This window comes from Lucilia sericata, unplaced genomic scaffold, assembly GCF_015586225.1.
Source record: "Lucilia sericata isolate MDLA Ls3-8-SP2 unplaced genomic scaffold, ASM1558622v1 Contig000333F_arrow, whole genome shotgun sequence".
NCBI classification, from domain to species: Eukaryota; Metazoa; Arthropoda; class Insecta; order Diptera; family Calliphoridae; genus Lucilia; species Lucilia sericata.
The window spans coordinates 96,580-120,856 of record NW_023994354.1 but is presented as its reverse complement, the minus strand read 5'-3'; the positions used below and the strand labels follow the sequence as shown (position 1 = coordinate 120,856).

Here is a 24,277-nt window from a genome sequence, read left to right as displayed (position 1 = left end):
AATTCCTTGTAATTGTAATTGAAGTTTTGGCAATTACAATTACTTGTAATTGCAATAAAAGTTTCCAATTACAATTACTTGTAATTGTAACTGAAGTTTTGAAAAATTTGCAGTTACAATTACTTGTAATTGTAATTTTATTCCTTATTTTGTAATTGGTAATACCTAAAATACAATTACAAGTAATTTTAATTGGAAACTTTTATTGCAATTACAAGTAATTGTAATTGCCAAAACTTCAATTACAATTACAAGGAATTGTAAGTGGTTATTGGCCAATTACACATTGCAAGTAATTGTAATTGGTTATTGGTCAATTACACATTACAAGTAATTCTAATTGGACAAACATCAATTACAATTACAAATAATTGTAATTCATTGCTTAAAGGTGTACACTGAAGTAATGACCGTTTCCTATTTTTGAACCATCAAAGTTGACTAAGTTTCCATCATATCGAGGGCCTAATTAGTCTTGAATTTACATCACTAATAAGATCTCATATGTGTCAAATGTTTTCAGAATATAGTTTTCAATATTTTGTAGAATTGTAAAACATTCATTTGATTTAAGAACCTAATAAAACTACTATTCACTACTTACGCATGAACAAGTACTTACCACGCTACCTATTTGTAAGCACTTAAATAAGTACCTACAAATAGAGAGTTAAACAGTGTCTCGGTTTTTTGAAACGGTGTAAGACATACTACACTCCATCTGATCATCTTACTATTTACACCACTTATATACGACCGAAAATGGAATACAACTCCCATATATGGGCCGGAGCTTCGAAGTCTATTTTGGAGCTACTCGGCCGCGTACAAGAGAGGGCTAAGGTACTTATCGCTGACAGTAGTGTATCCAACTCCATTGATTCACTGGAGCACCGTCACAACGTGGGGTGTATTTCACTGTTTTATCGATACTATAATGGAATATGTTCCAGTGGACCGCACAGCACGTTACAGGGAAAATTTATTCTTTAGCCGCACTATTCGTATGTTGAACAAACTTCCTGCAGAAGTATTCCCCGTCGCTTTCGATGTGAAAAGGTTTAAATCAAATGTCCACGAACACTATTCCCTTTATCCTCCCTCCCACAACCTATTTTCCTAGTTCCAGTACAATGCACTGCATAAGTAGGGGTCATTCCCTGAGTGGTGGTCCAGAATACAAACTTAACATAGGTACATAGCATTTTATAAATCAAACTTTTCGTATCCCGTTTCGTACCTTTCTGATGAAGATAAATTCCAGAATTTTACAATTTCTGGCAGAGTTTATAAATCTTTTCTTGAATCTTCTTAATTGCACGTCAAGGTTCGTTCTATTAGATAAACACGCCAGCATTTTCTGGAACAGTACTCTGGTGCTGTGTGCAACGGATGCAATACATTTTATAGGAACTAGAAAAATAAGTCATGGAAGGAAGGACAATTATAGTTGTTTAAATATAAGTTTGTTCCTCATAAGTATGTATGTTCTTGGATTAAGGTTCAAGACCCCATTTCTTTTTATTCTGAGTCATAAAACACAACAAATACAATCTAAATATTTTAAAACTTTTTACAAAATTCCGCTTTAAAAATCATTGTACAAATTGTGACGTCCATAAGTTGTAATATCCAAAAACTAACAAATATTAACAATTTCTTTACGTACAAATAATGTGATACCTCTAGTATGGACCAAGTGGTTTTTCCAACACTTAACATATAACAACTCTTGCAACTAGTTGATAAAATGTAAAAGACATACATACTTGCCATTGGCATACATTCCCATTTAAAGTAAAATTTTACAAAAAGTTGTTTGGTTTTTGTTAAATGAAAAAAAAAACACAAGACTTTCAACGAAATGAGGCATAATGTTTGATACGTCACAAAACCAGGCAGTTAGCAGCTTGCAATAGAAAAAAACACACACACACACACTAATTGCGCAGACTTTAAACACATATTGCATAATGAAAATGATTGCCAAAGAGAATTTAACAAGAAAATTTTTTTATTTAAAAATTTCCAGTATTTATATTTGTTATTACTAACGCTGCCATTGCTGACATGCTCATATCCAGCAGAGGCCGAGGAGAAGACAATTTCACTGGATGATGTAACGGTGGATAGTGATTTGGCGGCCAGTGATAAAGATTCACAATTACAAAAACGTTCAGGGGGTGGTAGTGCGGATTATGCGCTGCATTTAAAACAAGGATTCTTATCTAGTCTGGGTCATGCCTCTGCTTCTATAGCGTCGGGCAGTTCGGGCGGTAGTAGTGGTGGTGGTTATGGCTATAAATCATATGGCGGAGATGGTCATCATGTGAGTTTGAAGATATAAATTTAACAAAAAAGAAAAATTGTTATATCGAAATATTTTTGTTAATGCAGGGCAATTCTGTGGAGTATAATCCTTGGTCCTTAAAGAAAACCGTGCTTAATACCATATTCCAAGCCGTTAAGGCCATTACGGGAGGTGTTACCGCCCTTAAGGGTCAATTGATTAAGGGCAGTGGTTATGCTTTAAGTGCCAGTGGTCAAGTAGTGGCCGCCTCGGGTGATAAAGTTACCGATGTTGGCAAATATATTATTAACTCAGCTCAAAGTAAATTACAACCTATACCCAGCGGCGGCGGCGGTGGTCATCCCTTTGGCAAGTTTGCTTCCTTGTCAGGAGCTTCTTCGGGAGGCAGCAGTAGTAGTGGCGGTGTTAAACATCCCTCTGGTCCAGTTGTTCATACAGAAAGTAAGTACGAGTAATATTATATTTGAAATGCCAGTTATTTAGTTTGTTTATTAAATATTTATAAGTTGCAATAATTTAATGAAATAAATTACTTAGCATGTTGCTTTTCAAAAGAGTTTCTAACCAAAAAAAATGAAAAAAAAACCAATCAACCTTAAACTTAAAATTCTAATTTACTTAAAAATTAAAAACTGTTTCTTTGTCTAAATAGAAATATGTTTTAGTTTTAATTACAATTTTAGCTTTAGTTTTAAGAAAAAGCACTTAATGTACATATTTTCTTTTTATTTTAATTAAATGCACTATTTTCAAAACAATTAAAAATTTTAAAGAGTATAATAAACTATTTAAGGTTTACTAACCACTTGCACAGTTAAAATTTAGAAAAAAAAATAAAATAAATTATTTAAAGTTTTCACTATAACAGCTGTGCACTACTAATTAGATAAAATGCTTTTGCTTTTTAAATATAAAATTATTTTATTATTTATGTCTACATATTAATACGATTTTCATCTTAAGCATACTATAGAAAAGTAATTTTACTATATTTTGGTCACAGTATGTACTAATAGAATTTACAGGTTTTAATCGAAATATAAGAAACCTCAAAATCACTCAATGTGAATAATTTACTCTAAAGCCAGCAAATCTGACTAGTGCTACAATATAATCATTCAAAACAAAACATATGGTCATGAAGAAAATAATGGAAGAAAACTGGAAAATTTTAATTTTTCCATAATTTTTTTTTTTAATCTTTTTAATTTGACCAGTAAATCTCAAATATTTTTATAATTGATTATTCTTTATCTTAAACCATTTAAATGAGTCACTCACTATATACCTACAAATGTTTGAATAAAGTTACATTCACACCTATCAAATATTTGACGAAAAAGACGTAACCACATTTTTTTTTGATGTAATAAAGACATTCCTAAGTGACAGCTTCAAAAACGAGCTATATTTGAGTTAATAAATATTTATTTAAAGGAAATTACAATGTCGATTTTTTTAACGGTCACTTCATTTTTGTCAAATATTTGATTGTTCTGAACGTACCTTATGCTATAGCTGTAAATACTTAAACCACTGCAGATTACATTATAAATTCGTAGTGCTCTTGACTAATTTAGATTAAACAATCCAAAGTATATCGTCATTTAACTATAACATGAACACTTTATAAAGGTCTGCCGGTACTTCTCAAGACTTCTCAAAAGCTTATGCTATCAGTTCAATATTTCTACAATTTGATTGATCGTTTCTGTTTTAACACACAAAAAAGCTAGATCTATAATAATGCTAAAGTTGTGGATAGTTTCGAAATTCAGTGTCAATTTGTAGCTTTGTAGCTGATAACACCATTATCGAACTAAGTGCGAAAAGATCGATTGTGTGTTAAACTGTACAACAAATAAAGTCTGTTATCTTACGCAGATGTATGATATAGATCTGATATCTAATATGTCAAAAAAATAAATCTATCAATGTCATAATAACATCTGATTAATTGCCTCCACTCTGTATAAAATGGCAGGTCCATAATGTTCAGCTTGATGAATTATTGAGTGAAATTCTCTCCAAAATCTCCCTGAAATCTATACTGTCAATTTATGAAATCAGCTCAAGATATGAACCCCTCAAACATGTTTTAGTGCTTGAGGTCTAGAACATGACGATTTTAATCTACTTATCGATATGTATATCATAGCGAATAAATTTGAATATCATGATTCAAAATTCAATGATCTGTTACTGAACTTTAATGCTCTTCTACGGAAGGTCTTTGTTCGAACTAGAACCTCTACCTATTCTAAGTATTATAAGCTAATAATAGTCTTTCGATCAGATTTAAATTACCATTTAAATGCTATTAAACTCTGTCAAAGTTCAGTGATCTGTTCAGTCACCGAACGCCTAAAAAATGTTTTTATCCTCTTCTACGGAAGGTTTTTGTTAAAAATGGAACCCCTGCCTATTCCATGCATTAAGAAACCAGCTTCAAGATATGAACCTCTCAAACATTTATTATACTATAATAGACATGATTAACTGCTTGAGGTCTTGAAAAGGAAGAGTTTGATTAATAGTGAATAAATTTGAATATGATGATTCAAAGTTTAGTGATCTGTTACTGAACTTTTATGCTCTTCTACAGAAGGTCTTTATTAGAATAATCTTACGATCAGACTTGAATTACCATTTAAATGCTATATTTACAACATGGAAGAAAAAATTTGTTAACGAGAATAATTAACAATTACCTTTTATCTTACGTTAAGATTTCCGAGCTAAATACATATATGTTATCCTTTAAGGGTATTGTTTATTTTCATTTCATGTGAATTCATTGCAGAATTATGTCATAACTGATAAAAATTTAATTAATCTTTAAAGGTCATGAGTATGCCATACTATTTATTCAAATAAGTAAGAATTTGTAGTTGATCACACCGGAATAAATAATTCCCTACACCAATGATTATCAGAAGATCCAATATGTGGCCCTCATAGAAAGAATAGATCCCATGATGAAAAAATCCTACCAGAATTTCATGTTTTTTAAGCCATTATATAGGATATATAGGATTCTCCTTTTTTCTGTGTTTATTAGTCTATCCACTTACTTATTAAAGTGCCATTAAGGAATTATTTGATCGTGCTATTTGGAACAGTTTTAAATCGAATTTAAATCAATGTTTTTTTTAAACTACTTACATCAACTACTAATATCAGACGCTCTAGTCAATTGAATACAAATCCTATTCAACAAATCATATAAATGTTGCTGATAACGATCACTCATTACATTACAAAGTAATGTATGAAATAACTACATTACCTCCTCATTACCAAAATTTTAAAATAGTTTTACGTCCATATATTGGAACTAGAATAAAAGAATATGAAATCGAATGTTTCGATACATCCCAGCAAAAAAAAAAAAAAAAGAACTTCCAACGAAGCGAAAAAGAAGTAGAATTTACTCCATGGAAGTACTGAAAAAGAGCTGAAGAAGTGATGATTTTAACACAGGCTTGTCATGCCCTTTTTATTTGATTCCAAATTCACTACTTCTGAAGTCATTCTCAAGAAGTAATTTTTATGCCTTTTTTTGGAAGTTATTCGGAAGTGAAATTGTATTAGAATACAACTAATTTGACTTAAATAATATTAACATTAATGAGGGTAATATATTCATTTAAAACAGAAGCCCAAAAGTAAAATCTGACAAAAATGTAAATAGAATTCTTCGGAAGTCAATAAACATCACTTCCACAGAAGGTAAAAAAATCACTAATTGCTAGTTTTGAAGTGTTATTCTTTTGGAAGTACTTCGCTTTATTTTTGCTTCGATTTTTCTCTATTAAAAGTCCATTAACACTGCGATACTTCTAAAAATGTCATCAAGTCCATAAACATTATGGCAACATTTGGTGTGATGATATGTTATTCGATATTTTAACATCCAACCGCAAAAACACATGTGATGTAGGGTATAAAAATGTTAAATCTATTATATCTTCTAAGTTCAACACAAACATCCCTCAACTTTATAAACATGACAAGATATAGAAAAAACCCAACAACTAAAACACATGTCAATGTTGATTGATTTCTAACAAAAATTGTCAATATATAGGTACATACATACATACGTAATATCATTATTATTTTTTTCTCATACTTTAACTATTTAAAAACACTTACAACAAATTCAATTTAACTATTGTAAACTATGTATTACATTATGTTACATTACATGCTATACATATACACATATACATATATGTATTACAGTTTGGGGTAAACTAATAGTAAAATATTGTTCTTCAACATGTTAAAACTGTTAATTTTTAAACCATATTTTAACCACTAGGCCACTAACCTCCGGTAGGTTTGTGGCCTCCGGTAGGTGAGGCACTGGTTAAGGAAAGCACAATAGGCCCAATAGAGGCCTAGGTATATTTCTTCGGAATTGATGTATATATGTACATCCTCCTTTCAAACTAACTAACTAACTAATTTTTAAACATTGTATTGTTTGTATGACCAATTTAGTTTAAAGATCTTAAACCTCAGTAAGTAAACGTTAGTTAATTTCCTTAAAAATTTTTGCTTTGCCCTATAATTTTGTATAGCACTGTAAGTACATATTAAATGATGTACATTGACCTACACAAAAACCACATTAAATAGTTTTTTTTTTTTTGTTTTGTTCAAATACAACTTTCCAATTGATGACAGCATTTACAAGAAACTATTACTATTCATATATAATGTTGTTGTATGTTGCATGCTACACTTTAAAGCAATTTTTACAATTGGCTCTTTATATTTGCTGGTATTGTGGTCTCCACAACAGCTCAATGATGATGACGATGATGTACGTAATTTAGATAGAAAATTTAACATTGAAAATAGCCACACATTTACATGCATATACATTAGGGTGGCCCCGTTGGTATGGAGAAACATTAAGGTACTGATGTTTCCACCGAAAATGAATGTTTGATTCATTCATAGATTGTCCCAAGATCAATATTTAATGAGCTGCACCAAAGGATAAAAAAGTCCTTTTTTTTCCTTTTCCAATTTTATCATGTTTTAAGCAAAGGAATGATATAACGCTTCCAAAAACGTATCATTAATGTTTTCACTAATTATAAATTTTACAATCTATATACATATATAAAAGAGTAGCGTGACTGACTGACTGATTCATCATCGTACAGCCCAAACGGCTGAACCTAGAATCATGAAATTTTGACAGTAGATGTGTTTTTGGTTATGTAGATCCACTAAGGAGGGATTTTTGGACATTTATACATTTACGGGTAAAAAGGGGGAAAAACGGGTAAAACAGGTTTTCTTAATTATCTTACACAATATTAGTGATACTAGAAAATTTTTAAATGCACATGTATCTACTCTTAAAATAAGCAGATGGGTAATGTGTAACAAAGGTGATTTTGGTACCTTTTTGGCCCTTTATAACTTTTGAACTAATTAACATAATAAAATTTTTATAAATATTTTGGATACATCTTCCAAAATTATGAGATACCTGTTTCGTACTTTTTTATAATTCAGTCTTTTTTGGCTGTAAAAGAGAAAAAAAGTGTATTTATGGTACTTTTTTTAGCACATTAAGAAAACTTTGTCGGTTTATTGAATTATTCCAATTAAATTACGGACTAACTCTGTAATATTTATTGTAATAAAATTTTTGCTATTTGACTGGAAAAAAAAGTACCGAAAAGGGAAAAAAACGGGAAATTTAATTTTATTCAAACTCATCGAGCCAATTTTTATAAAAATTTTAAAAAGTAGTTTATTTACACACACAAAAAATTCGAGTACTAAGGCCTATATAGAACCGAATTCGAGTAAATTGTTTGGTACACTATTTTTCTGGAACAAATGAATGCAGATTTGAATCGTTTGAGTTTTATCTGTGATATATAGATTTAAATACGGAACATTTTGTAAACTTAATTCTCGAAAAAGTATATTTCTAAGCGAAAAGGGGAAAAATTGTATTCTTTTTATTAGTACTTTCCACTTAGGTAAAATTTATTCCACTTTTGGTACATTTTCTTCCTTCAAATTATGCTCTTTGTATGTTCTTTAATATGAACTCAAAACACATGATTATTAAACATACACGGTCCTCATTGAATAAGATTCTTTAAGAGAGAACTTTTTAGTACTTTTTATCTCATAAATGGTACTTTTTTAATTTTCTAAAATATTCAACCTTGGAACATTAATTTTAATATACATGGTCTTGACTGAATAATATTCTGTAAGTGGGAACTATTTGGTACTTTTCTATTCTTCAAATGGTACCTTTTAGATTCTTTATAATGGTTAACCGGAACACACGGTCCTTATTAAATGAGAATTTATTGAGAGAAATTTTTGTACTTTTTCGTTTTTCCGATAGTACTTTTTGATATTTTTACGATATTGAACATAGATATTGAAAATAAAATTTAAAATGTAGGGACCTTAGTGAATAAGAATCTACTGAAAGGTACTTTTGGTACTTTTTCATTCATTAAAATTATATTTTTTGAATTGTATATAATATTGAACACAGAAACATACAATTTTTGATTAAATGATAATCTATTAGAGGTATTTTATAGTACTTTTTTTTTCAAATAGTACTTTCGAAATTTTCTATAATGTAGAAGCTAAATAAATGAAACTAAAAATACAAGCTTCTTACTGAATGCGAATTTAATCACGTGATATTGAACGTATAAAACTGAAACATTAAAAAAATGTTTAATCAATTTTAATTTTCTATAAAAGAAAACAAAATTTTGTATGCATTTAATTTAAATTAGGGTAGCGAAGCACCCAGGGTATGCTAGCTTTTCATAAGGCATTACAAAATGTTAATTTATGATTATTTTTTTGCATGAAATATGGAAATCATATAATATTAACCTCAAAAAAGGACTTTTTCAACATTTGATCCAGTTCAGCAAATATTCAAAATGTTTAAGAAATGGTAACTTAAAATGAACTCAATTTTAAATTTTGCCGGGATCATCAGCAACTTACAATTTGGGGCCACCCTAACATACATACTTAGTTGTTTGAATATACTATATGTATGTATATGGCTGTATATATGTATGCTTACTTTTATCGGTATGTGGTTGAGTAATATTTGATTTAAAAGAAAATTTACATAAATATTAACAATATTGTTGTTTTGATTTCAAGTTTCCAATAAGTTTCCTTGAAATGTTTCAGTATTTTATGTTAGAAATTCAATGCAAGTATTTTTTTCAATTTCATTTCTCTCTGAGGTCAATAATAGAAATTTCATTTAAAAAAACATACATGGATTTTTGAGCCAAACATTTTACATAGCATGTGGCATTGTCGAAAAATCTTTTCCAAATCAAAACTCCATTTTAAAATTTTAATTTATCTTTTTTCCTTTCTTTAGCAATTCTAAATTGACAAATGTGTGTAAAATGATTTTTAATTGTGAATGAAAGAAATTTTCTTTTTTTTAAATTTCCTTATAAATTTTCTGTTATTAAGATTTAATTGAACATTTTTAAAATTCAAGCATTATGTAATTGCTGCTTTTTTCTCTGTGAAAATTTTCAATTTCCATTTTTTTCGATTTTAAAAATACATTTTAAATTACTGCTAAAAATCACACATTATCATTTGTCTACCATTTATTTTATCATGTTAATTGCAGCTTATAAATATAAGGATTTCCTTATTTGCAATATGCCGGGACATTTATACATACTTAATGTATTCGTTGTCCAATTGTTAAGCCAATACATAAAATTTTCCATAGAAAATAAAAATTTATTGTAAGTTATGCTTTGGGTCGACACCAATGACAATTGAAAATACACTGAAATAATTTTTAGGCTTAAAACGATTAAAAAGAGAAATTAGTTTTTCAAATGCGATCTCTTCATTTAAAATTCATGTCTTTTGTAAGCCAGCGGGTAAGCATTGCGTTTTAATTAAGTACTTACCGTCTATACGTGGGAAGTATCCACTTGTAAGCAGGTCATTTTATTAAATCCCTTATTCAGACAAACATATGGGCAATTTCATGTCGAGTGACCCAATTGATGAAATGTTAGTTAGTACTATTGGATAGTAAGCCAGACACAAATTTTCAGCTCTATCAGTCAGGAACTGCCGGAATTAGAGGGTTTTTGGAAACAATGAAGAAATAGCTGTCTGAACTCCTTTGTACAATTTTTGTTAGGACCAATAGGTGAAAAGTTACACTCATTTGAATAAAACCCTGTATGACCAAAATGTCCAACTCCGGAAGTTTTTGACGTATCTGGCCTACTATCCAATAGTACTAACATTGTTGCAAATTTCATCCAAATCGGAAGACATCGATTTTGAAAGTTGGGTCACTTGACACAAAATTCCCCATACATATGTACATATATAGATCTTTAAGTTCAACAAAGCCTTTATTATTCTAAAAGTTAGAACTGGCCGGCCCCAACAATGGGACTATTCAAACTCCTTATACACAACTATAATAAATGGGCCGAAATTTGGCTAAATTCACTTTCAACATTGCACTGTAACCGAATCACCTCATAAGGCTTTGAAGAAGTTCGTCTTTCAGTCCATAAATCGTATATAAATGTATTTTAATAGAAATAGGATGGTGAAGGTGATGTGATAAGAAAAGGTCTGCATAATGTTTAATTGATCTGTCTAAATAAAAACGTGTATCTCAATTGGCGACATGTCTTAATATTATAACACACACCAAAATTGTCATGGTGTTTTCAAAAATAGTCAGTCTGTACCGGATTTGAATTCCCTTAAAAGGGTTTTATATAATCGGTCTTAGGTCTGTTGCAAGGGTTAGGATATTTTGAAAACTGGCTTAGCGAATTTAAACTTTTTCGTAATATAAGGACTATTTTGAAGTCATGGATGGTTGGTTGGTTAACGTGGTAGTTCACTGCGCGCGAACAGTCAAGTATAGTCGAAGAGACTCCGTTTTGACTGGACCACTTCACTCGTCAGATTTTGTATTTTATAGTTTTAGATCCAGCCTGTAGCATTGAGAAATCTTAGGATATCATTAAGCTTAGATCCAGATATCTCAACAAGGTTAGATATGAAGTAACTGCCAAGAAAACGGTTTATTTTCACAGATAGAGCAAGGCATTCGCAGAGAAGATGGAAGACCGTTTCTTCCTTTTCTCTGTCTTTGCAACAGCAACAGTGTTCATTGAAGGGTAGCCCAAGTCTACTTGCATGTCTGCCTAGCACCCAGTTTAAAACGGGTAATTTTCACGGATAGAGCGGGGCATTCGCAGAGAAAATGGAAGACCGTTTCTTCCTTTTCCCTGTCTTTGCAACAGCAACAGTGTTCATTGAAGGTTAGCCCAAGCCAACTAGAATGTCTGCCTAGCATCCAGTGTCCTGCTATTATTGCTATTAATCTCGAAGCCATGGATATTATGACACTCTTTGATTTGTCTTAGCGTTCATGGATGTTATGACATTAGTCCATATAACACACCCATCTTACGACCTTCTCGAGCCGTTAACTGATAATAGTCCGCAATTTTGAAAACAATTTTTTAAAAATTTACATATGTTTTACTAAAAGTTTTTTTTTTTTTTGTATAAAATTGCTTAAAAACTTGTTTAATATTTGTGCATATTTTTAACCATTTATGATAAATTTTGAATATAATTTGAACCCAAATTTCTTGTATATAAACTAACACCCCGATTTAAAAACTCTTAACTGTAAAAAAATACGTATAAACCTGTATTCTTAATAAGTATTTAATAACAACTATTTTTCTAAGTGTATATAAAGAAAAAAACAAAAAAAAAAACTGCATAATTTTAAAAATATACTTTGGTTATACATACTCGTGTATTGCAACATGATCAAGATGATGACGACAACGATGACGACGACGACAATAAAGCTTAAATAAAATTTGAAATTGTTGTTAATTGTATTGTGTGTCTCTATTATTACAGGCATAACATCATACGAAATACCAAGTGGTCACTCTAGCTATGGTCCACCATCAAAGCCACCAACATTTAGCAGTGCCACACATCAGTATTTACCACCATCCGGTTCAGGTGGTTATACTGGTGGTGGTGCCGGTTACGGTGGTGGACATGTAGCATTCGAAGCGCCATCTAGCAATTATTTACCAACAGCCTATGGACCAGATGGTGCGTATAAAAAAAAATAATGTTTATTATCTAAAGAAAACAAAAAATGTTTGGTGTCGTTATGTTAAATGAACTGAAGCATAAAAGGGTTTATTGTTTCTCATTCTTTGTGGTGTGGCCTCTATATCTAATGATCATTCATTATTAAGTCATTTAAATATTCATTTATTTATACTCGAGTACGAAGAGTACTTGAGAAACTATAATGACGCCCCTTCCAACAGAGGCGACTGATCATTTTCAACTAGTCAAGCGTTTAAAAATCATATTCATATTTTCATTTTTCTATTTATTCGTTGCAAGTTCATTTTTATTTTAGCAAATTGTAAATCAAGTTTTTTCCGTTTACATTTGTAAATATTATTTATGTTGTAAATATTGTAAATATTTGTTGTATATAATTATGTCGTTTAAATATTTTCATTTCACTTTGTGTAAATATTTTTATAAAATGTAAATAGTTTCTTTTGTCGTTTATCTTCCTTATTATCAATCAACCATTCATAAAATTATTTATTCATTCATTGAAATCCCACCACCCCCACCTTAAAAACTTGTACAATACAATTTTACGCCAATATCTTATCATCATTATCACTATAGTTATAAACATCATTATCATCTATCAAAATCATTGCGTTTGTAAAAAATGTCTCATCAACTTTAACTGTCATATTCATACAGCAAAACTTATTTGTCCTTATTATAGATACTTTAAAGCAAGTTAACAGTGCCTTAAATGAATGCATTATTTTAAAATAATTTTTGTTAAAACATTAAAAGATTAATGAAAATGTAAATAATTAGATTAATTTTCCATTCCCAATTTTACGAAAAATTAAAAAAATAGGTAACATAGTAAAATCACATGCAAAAATATTGTTTATCCATATTACGTTAATTGTAGGAATCGGATCAAAACTTTAGGAAATATCGTTTAATTTGCTGTTTCTTTAAAAATAGTGTTTATTTTCATTCAAGTAAAATCTATGAATGTTAACTGTGATTTAGTTTCATATATAAACTAGAGTTAATAGTCACATTTTTGATCCTCATGTTAATCTGGAGACATGGTTTAACATATCTTCTCAGTTCTAAGACTCGAATACTCGGCCGTATTCATCATCCTTCAAAAATTTCTTTTATCCAGAAACTACAACCCGGTTATAAAGCTGATATCCAAAAAAAAGGAATCGATCACTGCTTCACGCATCTGATAGATCAGATATATTTTTCTTTTTCTCAGAAATGTCCGCGATAATTGTTAAGAATAAAATCTTAAGAGTCTCAATAACAGCATATTAAAACTCTTAAGAATAGCCTCTGTATTGCACTCATAACCAATCCCAACATGAAAAACAACTTGTAGTTCTAATATTGGTTCACAGTCGTAATTCACGTCTGAATTGGGGAACAACTCTCACGTCATCGCGATTATTTTTTAAACGCGTTCAGGCTTGTGTTTGTTGCCTGGCTTTCTATCTCTCTCTCTCGCACTGGTATAGTGTATTACTATATATAACTGTTCAAAGTTATATATTGCCTACATTAACCTCGTGCTTACGTATCGCCTCTAGTGAGGTATGTTTTATTGGGGGAGAACATAGAATTCTCAAACGTTTATACACTGGTGGAGACCATTAAACCTTAACTATTTATACCCTGGTGGAGACCATTGAAACTCTTCAACTTTACTGGGGGAGTACCATTAAAAATTCAAAGTGTTTAAAGGTTTCCAGCTTCCTATATGAAGATATAGATCGACTTGGAGGATTTCCTTTAAACTAACGTGGGATGCAGTGGCATTTTGCTTATGAGCTCCGCAAACAAAACAAAAAATCAAAAAAAATATTGGTTCACAGGCCATAAAGAAGTCTGGATAAATGATATAGTAAAAATTAAAAAAAATACTTTACCTTCTTTAGTATGTAAAGTTATTGGGAGTCTCATGACTCTTAAACTTTTGATTTGGTTGAAAGGAGAATGTATACTAGAACAGATCCAAAGAAGATAATGTTGCTGGGAATACAACTTATATAGAACACTAAGAAGGTATTTAATCCGATATTCCCAAGATATGTTATATATGGAATAATTTTCTGAATCTGCTAGTCCAATTTTGAATAGTTGTCGAACTTGCTCATTCTGAGAAGGTTTCTCGTTTACCCCCCTTAGGGTCACTCTATATGATTTGGATTTGTCTTCATAACCCCAGCAACTACTTCGATCTTTCTTCGGCAATGTTTTTCCAGTGTTGTGATACCCATTTAATATAATGCTTGCTTCTCTTGAAGAATATTCAGTTAAGACTCTCTTCTAATACAATAAGATCTTAGATTTAACCTGATAATTCCCAAATTGCCTTCCAACACGCTGTAAATTTGATTAAATAGCTGGGCTCGTAAAAACTTTGAATGTTAAGATATCACGTCACAAGCCTCTTTAATGATTTTGGCAAAATATGTATCATTATTGGATCTAATAAAAGTTTGAATTAGTTCTCAACGAAAGTCCAAGATTTACAAACTGAACCGGATTTAAAATAATAACAACAAATTAGAACTGTATCCAATATAAATGTGAAAATAAGAGAATGGGTGGCCTACAGTTATAATATTGTAACAAAATGTCTGAAATGTGTCCACTCCAATAGCATAAGTCGTCATCTTTATAACGTGATAAGTCCTCTTCATAAAAAGATTCAAATTTCATGCTAAACATGCACAGATTACTTTTGAAGTTACTTAATTATACTTTTTCGAAATATACTTATTATATCAAAACTAAATGAATTTTAATGAGTTCACTCCTTTAAAATATGACACACAATTAAGAATATGTAACTAAAACTTGTGATAATTACGTTTTAAACTAAAAATAAACAATTTAAAATTCTTTTGGAATTTCTAAGAATAACATAATTTTGTTAAAACCAAAAAATTCCTTGAAATGTTTAATTAGAATAAAATAAATTCTATAAATATTTTAAGGACATGTAACTTATGGGGGTAAATTATGATATCTGCGGTAAAAACTTTATATAAATCTTAAGTCTCAACTCTTTGGGGAATCTGTATCTATATTTTGTTTGGATTCAAGTTAAAGCAGTTTTTTTTTCTTCTTTACTTGTTTGTTGTGTTTTTACCGCTATAACTAATCTACCGGTAATTGCTAAAGTACACATTAAACTTCCGATTGAATAGATGGATATTTTGCATGAGTTGTGTCGGCCCAATACAGACAGCACAGACCCACCGATGTTAATACATTTGATGTATGAAAGTGAAAGCATATTTTGCCTTCTGCTTGAATTGTTTACCGTTTTTATTCATTGTTAGTCAGTCATTCATTTATTTACTTACTTACTCTGAGTCGTAGTGACGTATTTAATGTAAATACCCAGCAGTTTTAAAAGCAGTGAATTAATTGAATCTTGTGGTATGTACATTTTTAGATCACTAGATACGTATTGTCACGTTTTTATGCCCAAGTAATCTAGACGGTAGTTGCTTTAGTGTCCTAAGTAATGTGGAAAGAATAACATTAAAACCTATCTTACCTAAACTTTACTCTAGAAAGTAATTTCTAATCCAGGCAAAATAGGGTCAACTGACTTCCTTTTAGGTCATCTACATGTTAAAATAACGGTAAATTATATTTAATTAAAATTTGGGCCAGCCACCCCGAACTATAGGGTATAAAGCTAGTTCACTTATATATTATATGGTTGTTTAGTATGTATGAGTGTAAACTTGCTTGGTGATTGCGTGTATTGTGTCAGACGTGATCGCAACCGATAAATGGACAGACAATAGCTATTTACTTACAAAGTATTTGATTTAAAAATGCGGTTTAAACGTTTCGTTTGATTTTGTTTTTATTATTATTATTTTGTTTTTCGTAATATTTATAGATTTTATTAGCCCGATTTGGTAAGTTTTATTTGGTCTACTGGTGTTTAAATGTTTGTTATTGAATTTCGGCTATATTTTGTTTTCTTATATAATTTATTTTTTTGTTAAATATTATGCAATTTATTTCTGAAGTATTTAGTTATGTTTTTGGTATATATTTTTAAAGTATTTCCTGCAAAACAATTTGCAAACATTCAAATATGCTTTTTATATGTAAATATTTTGTTGGCATAGTATTTAAAGTTAGTTACTGTTAACAAAATAAGGTGTAAATATATTGAAATTATAAATATAATTTGGTAAGATATTTACCTAAACATATATATTTTATAACTGTAAATATTAAGTATTTGTAGGAGCTATACTGAGGAAAAAATATGTTATTCATGATGAAAATAAGTTTAGTAATAAATAAGAATTTAAAGATAATTTTGAAGTAAATATTTACATATGTATTGTAAAGCTTACAGATATGAAAAGAAGAAGAAGTTTTGTATAACAATATGTGTAAGAAGAAATATAAAAAAGTTTTATAAAATCACTACACCGTTTTCAAGAATATTATGATTACTGTAGTAAACTGTTTAATTGCTGTAACCATAATATGTTTAAGCAATAATTTAAATCACTAATGTAATCATAAATATGATAGTAGCTAAACAAGTATATATTTTGCACTCTAATATTTATAGTTCTGGATGGTAACATAATATGTTTCTTTGAAAGTATTCTGTGATACCTTCCATTTGATTGTATCAAAAATGATTCGGAACACAAGGGGTCCAATTTTCTTTAAAATATTCAAATTGTCTGAGAATTCTCTTGCTAAAAAACGAAAATGAATCTACTTACATAAATTTATTGTTATCTGTCCTATTATGTATCCCACATATTGAATAATCAAGAAATATAAAAAACTGAAAACTACTCTAGAATTCTAAAAAATAAGTTGTGATTTTGTTGAATGCTTTTCACATAGATAGTCAACTTCTGAAATTTTCCTCAACAATAATAAATTTTCTAAAAGCGTGAAGATTTATTTCTCTAAGATTTATCTCAAAATTAATTCATATAAAAATTTATTTGAACTCATGTGAAGGCTTATATATCAGTTAGCATAACATTAATATTTTAACAGAATTTAAAACTGAACTATTTTTTAAAACGATTTCTCAATTTCAAGTCTAACCCAGCAGTTCGGAGCCCATGTATCTGAAAAAGACAGTGATTTCCTCTAACGTCTAACCACCTACTTAGTTGGCTCTTATTCGCCTTTCGTCACGGATGTACTCTTTGTAAACGAGGGTGAAAATAATAGTCACTTTAGTGTCCCCTTTGTTAGCCAGAGGGTGGACACTTAAAAAATAAACTTAAGCTTTTTGTCTGTCACTTTGTATTCAGAATACATACAAGTTTGTATCACTTTCAATCATCCGAAAATGACACAAACTGTTTGGCTCTAATTTGTCATTCGTCACTTTATTGTCTCCTTTGTAAGCGAAAAGGGAGACAGTGGTCACTTTATAAGTAATCTAGAGAGTGGACACTTAAACTTTCTAGAAAATTTGCAAAAAAATCGCGAATAATTCTTCATTTAAAGTTAACATAAAATAAAAAATCGAAATAAATTCGCTATTCGAAGAATGTTCGTGAGAAAATTTGCTTTAAATTCCAAAAATAAAAATAAATTCCAAAAATATTTTAAAAAATCGATCCGTATAAAAATTTATTTGAACTCACGTAAAAGAATTTAAAACTGAACTATATTTTAAAACGATTTTTCAACAAGTCTAACCCAGCAGTTCGACAAAGAGTCAATGCATCCAAAAAAGACAGTGATATCCACTAACGTCTAACCACCTGGTTAGACGTTCGTCACGGATGTACTCTTTGTAAACGAGAGTGAAGATAATCGTCACTTTAGTGTCCCCTTTGTAAGCCAGAGAGTGGACACTTTGTCTGTGCCTTTGTAAGCGAGAAGGGAGACAGTGGTCATTTTACAAGTAATCTAGAGAAAATTATAGAAAATTTGCTATTAATTCGCGAATAATTCTTCATTTAAAGTTAACATAAAATAAAAAATCCAGATAAATCCGCTATTAGAAGAATGTTCGTGAGAAAATTTGCTTTAAATTCCAAAAAAAAAAATAAATGAATAAAAAATAAATTCCAGAAATATTTAAAAAATCGATCCATACAAAAATTTATTTCAACTCACGTGAAAGAATTTAAAACTGAACTATATTTTAAAACGATATCTCAATAAGTCTAACCCAGCAGTTCGACAAAAAGTCAATGCATCCGAAAAAGACAGTGATATCCACTAACGTCTAACCACCTGGTCATTCGTCACTTTATTGTCTCCTTTGTAAGCGAGAAGGGAGACAGTGGTCACTTTACAAGTAATCTAGAGAGTGGCCACTTAAACTTTATAGAAAATTTGCTATTAATTCGCAAATAATTCTTCATTTAAAGTTAACATAAAATAAAAAATCGAGATAAATTCGCTATTCCAAGAATGTTCGTGAAAAAATTTGCTTTAAATTCCAAAAAATAATACATTCTATTTTTACAGAAATTTCACAATAAATTTTGTACGTATTTATAGAAAATGTTCATATAGTTTATTATTAAATTCATTATTTAAATATATTCTCTATTTAAAGAAAATTCATGATATTTATAGAAAGTTCATTTTACATTTAAAAAAAAAAACATTTTTTTTTTATAAATTTTTATAAATAATTGAGAAATTTCTCAAAAAAAATGTGTATTTAAAGAAACTTTATACTTAATTCTCTTTTTTAGAAGATTCGTGAAAAATTCTAAAAATTTCGCGATAAATTCTTCATTTAAAGTAAATATGAAATAAAACAAAAGCAAAAATGTTCATTGGTATGCATTGACTTCTTTGGACTAGCTTTCAGGCAAAAATTTAAAAACCAAAAACTTTATTTTGTTAATATGTAATGTATCTACATACATCTTATTTGATCTAATGTCAAATATTTACGTCAACACTCAAATTTTGAAAAACGGTTGCTTGAACAAAAATTTAATTTTCAATAGGAATATCAGCCAATTTAAGGGCCATCCTAATAGACAATTACTTCAAACTCTGCAATGAAACTAATTTTTCATTACAATTCTTAAAATTGCAAATAATTGAAAACTCCTTTTAGAATAAGTTTAAGATATTTCCTAAAACTAACTGAATAATGAAAATGATAGCAAACTTTAAAGATTAAACCTCCGTATCTTTAAGTTATTTTATGAAGTTATACCGGGAAACATATTTTAACAAGACAATTAGCATTATTTGTATAAACAACAGTTACAGGATAAAGATAAGCTATTATAAGGAGAAACTTTATAACTAAGTACATATCTACATATGTATGTATGTATGTGTTAAAATTTTAGTTAATAAGTCTGTTAGCTGTAAATATTATCAAAATGTTTTAAAAAGTTTATAAAACTAAAAAAAATTTTAACAATTCCTGTAAAATAGAAGGCAAATTCATAATGTAAGTAAATAACAAACATACATACACACAAATATACAAGCTTACACTAACATACATATACATAAATACATACATAATACATCATGTACATAACCGCCTCACATCCTAATGACAAGCTAACAGTGTTAATCCCAAAGTCTAAATACTTAATGTTAAAAATATTGAAATCAATTTCTAAAATGATATCGTATGAGATTTTTATCTTTTTTCAAACTTTTTCTATGTTGCCACCAACAACATCAACTACTACTCTACAACAAAAACACTTAAACACTTTAAACTACAACAAATTTCCTTCTTGCACCTCTAATATGAAACAACAACAACAATAATTTACACGCCACAGCTTCTACAGGCCAGGAGTTTAATATTTATGGACGTCATCATAAATTAACCGATGAAGAAGCACGCAAGGCAGCCGTACAATTGCAGGAAATTCTAAATATGTTGCCCAATGGTAAAACCGAATATACAGCCTCCAAAACTGTTACTCTAGATACCTCAAATTCGGGTGGTTATAGCACGGGTTATGGCACTGGAACTGGCGAAGGTGTAGATTTAAATTCATATGGTTTACCCAATGATTTGGGTCCTTTAGAATCTCTCTCGCATACCGAACAAATTACGGCTGCCTATGGAACCAAAAATCCCTATGATTTGTACCATCAAATGCGTAAACAGAAACAAACTCCCGAAGAGGTTTACATAGAGAAACATCCCAATGAGGGTTATGACTATAAACCAGCTTATAAGCCAGAAAACCCAAATACCTATAAATATGACAACTATCATGCTTCTACGGGAGGTTCCAATAAAGATTCTCTACAAGATTTATCTCCCATAATAGCTGCCCTAGAGGTGGCCCAAAAGCAACAACCCGCCAAAACTCAAGTTTCTTATGCAGTGGAAAAGAATGTGCATAAAATTCCAGCTCAACATGGGCCAGCAAAGTTTTTACCACCGGCTGTACAAAAAACGAAATACATCTACTATCAACCCACTCCCGCTAAATATGAATATCATACTCAGCAATACAATACAAGACCAGTCTATAATGGTCCCTATAAAGTAAAACGTAGTGCTGTGGATATGGCACCAGTACGTCCCCGGCATAAAATGCCAATGTTTTCAGCTCCTGATTTTGAAAATCAAGATACTATGTTGTATAATCCTATGTTGAGTGATTTTTAAACGATTTGAAAAACGAACACTTGCAAAACTATATTTATTTATTGGAATTTTGAAAATTGTTTAAATTAAAATTTAGTCTCTAGTCTAAGTCATTTAGAGTATTCCTATGCATTTTTATATTTTACATAATTTACAAATATTATTTATTCATTGTCATTGTTTAGTAGTATTAAAATATTTATTTTGTTTTTCTTATTTATTTATTAAATTTTAAAATATATTTATATGTATTTTTGGTAATAAGAATATTTTAGGATTTTAATTATAATATTTTTTTTTTTTGCACTAATGTTTACTTTCGTAACTGACAATTATTTTTGGATGAAAAAGTAATGGTTAAACCCAAAATCGGGAAAAAATGTTGTCACATCTGTAGCCGACCTTCAGAAGTAATTGAATATTTTTAAAATCGTACATTTAGCTAATTTTTAAAACCTAAATTTACCAACTATAAGATCTGGCAATGTTAGCTTGGATCAAACATATAACTGCCGCCCTTAAGTAGGCTACAAAATTGCAATATTATTTCGAAATTAAATCGATAACTAACGGATGAATGTATGTGTTGTACCTTAAAAATAGGTATGGATATTTTGCGATACCGATTCGTTAACTGTTTTAGAAAACCTCCTATTGTAAGCAACATTGTCGAGGCCCCAAAAGTTGGTCAGCGGGGTTTAATTCTTTCTAATCGAATAAAAACAAAATTTTAAATACTCTGCAATGAAATCCGTCCTTAAAAGAAATTATAATACAATTGAAAATGAACCCTTGTTTCAACTACACCACTCCACATCAAGTGACTCAACTCAAAAAATCGATTTTGACGAAATTTACATCAAGGTTAGTACTATTGGTTAGTAGGCCAGACACAAATTTTCAGCGCTATAGGTCCAGAACTGCCGGACTTAGAGGGTGTCAAAGTGGGATATTTTGATCATACCGGATTTTATTCAAATGCGTGTAACTTTTCACCTATTGGTTCTAGCAAAAATTTTCAAAAGAGTTCAGATAACTATTTCTTCAATGTTTCCAAAAAAAATTTTTGTAACTCCCTTTTTTGCTCAAAAGAAATCTTATACAATTTCCTTTACGGGCTTTATAGTCCCATAATGGGATGCGAGTGGGATATCTATCAAAAAAATATTTTTTAACTTAAAAATAAGATTTTTTTCGATCTTTCTTTTGAGGAGTTTTTTGAAAAAAAAAAATTTTTAATTTTAAAATTATTTAAAAAAAATTTAAAAGTTATTAAAAAAAAAAACGTTTTAAAAAAATGTAAAAAAAATATTTTTTTTTTTAACAATGAAGAAATAGCTGTCTGAACTCCTTTGGACAATTTTTGCTAGAACCAATAGGTGAAAAGTTACACTCATTTGAATAAAACCCTGTATGACTAAAATGTCCATCTTTGACCCCTTCTAAGTCCGGCAGTTCTTAACTGATATCCAGTAGTACAATAGTACTTTGGTGCAAATTTCATCACAATTGGAAGACATTGATTTTTAAAGTTGGGTCACTTGACACGAAATGACCCATACATATTTTTAATCTTCTTTATTTGACCTTTAAGGTTGTAAACCAGCAAAAATTCAAAACCAAGTGTGATTCCATCTGGATGTTATAATCTTTCAAAGTTCAAATTTTTGAAGAAATAATTACAGATGAAAAAAATACATAAATTTGTGTATAAAAACAGTTTGAAATCATTTGAGGAGCAAAAAAAATTATTAAATTATTTTTATCGTACTGGTAGGACACTTTCAAAAAAATATTTGCAGAAAGTTCCATACATTAGTACTTATCAATTCTTTAAAAGTCAGAAGATCATCGGAACAATCCAATGTATATTCTGAATCCTTATAGATAGCTTTCTCAAGATCCAATCATGGAAGCACACTTTCAGACATGACTGCGTGATTTTTTATTATTTTTGTCTATATAATCTTCGCAATCGACCCTTAAGACCATGCCTATTGAAAATAGTTAAAATTTGTTCATAATTTCAACTAGGCCCCACACAACTGAACGCCCCCAATAAGGCTTTTGTGTTCAAAATTATGTTAAAAATACTAGTGTCTCGATAAAATGCCGCAAAATTAAGTTTTGCACTTGTCTTGATGACCCTGTCGAATTTTCCTGTAATAATCTGTTATCAATTGACTCTAAGCTCCATACAAACAAAGATTCCTTCCGAAAATCACTTAAATATCCACAATTTCCTTAAAAAGTCAAATGTCGCGATGAAATTAAAAAATCAAATTTCGTAATGAAATTCAACAAATACATTTTTTGTAAACTTAAAGGCATCCATCAAATCTTATATAGGTCCATATTTGCTACGAACCCTCCATATAAAGCCTTTTTCAGAAAATGATTTAAAGGTAATATTGAACATATATCACATATTATTATTATAGCTGCTGTAGGATATCATAGGGTCGGTCATACCCGACTATAAATTCTTAATTATTTACATTTCAAATCAATTTCTGAATTTCAAACTAAGATACTTACTTAATTATTAAATATTTTGTTAAACCAATTATGTTGCGTTAAATCAACAAAACAATTCATTTAAGTAGTTAGTAGAAATAAAACTCTCTTTTTAAAACGTATGCAGTAAGTATTACATGTTTTACTTTCTTAGTTTGTAAAAATATTTAAAAATTATTAAATAAATATAAATCCATTTTTCATAAAGAATTTTCAATTCATTTCAATTTTTTTTTTCTCTTACAGGTTACTATTACCAATAAAACAATTAAATACCATTTTTCTCAACTATAACTATAATGAAGAAATCTTTTATTAACTATAATTTAACCCACTACTCTACTCTATAAATTTCCTATTAGGAATTTCAAAATTGAGTGCAGATATTCGATAACATTACGATTAATCTGGCATATTGTGGTTTGTGGATACGATGCTGGTTTTAAACATCATTTTCATTTTAATTTGAAGCCTACAAGTATGCAACGATCTTTCTAAATTTAATAACTTTACGAAAACGTTCCAAATTTTTTTTACTGTAATTTTCTAAGCTGGTGTTTTTTATTCATTATATTTTTTGTATTTTTCTCTAACTGTTTCATACATTTTCAAGTCCATTGTCTTTAAGTATTTATTTTAATATTTTGTTT

The 24,277-nt window shown here is 29.6% G+C and overlaps 1 protein-coding gene across 2 annotated transcripts in view; it reads left to right on the top strand.

Annotated features, from left to right (window-relative positions):
* LOC119603752 (keratin, type I cytoskeletal 9) overlaps positions 1-24,235 on the top strand; it is a 35,740-nt gene extending 11,505 nt beyond the window's left edge. The window contains exons 2-5 of one of the 2 annotated variants that reach the window (XM_037955914.1): positions 2,033-2,329; positions 2,398-2,752; positions 12,296-12,499; positions 23,874-24,235. In XM_037955914.1, coding sequence (XP_037811842.1) covers positions 2,033-2,329; positions 2,398-2,752; positions 12,296-12,499; positions 23,874-23,890 — 873 coding nt within the window. In that variant the 3' untranslated portion in view covers positions 23,891-24,235. Of the gene's footprint in view, positions 1-2,032; positions 2,330-2,397; positions 2,753-12,295; positions 12,500-20,286; positions 21,274-23,873 lie in introns of those variants that run through there. The other variant, XM_037955913.1, reaches the window with a different exon arrangement.
* Positions 24,236-24,277: the final 42 nt, after the last annotated feature.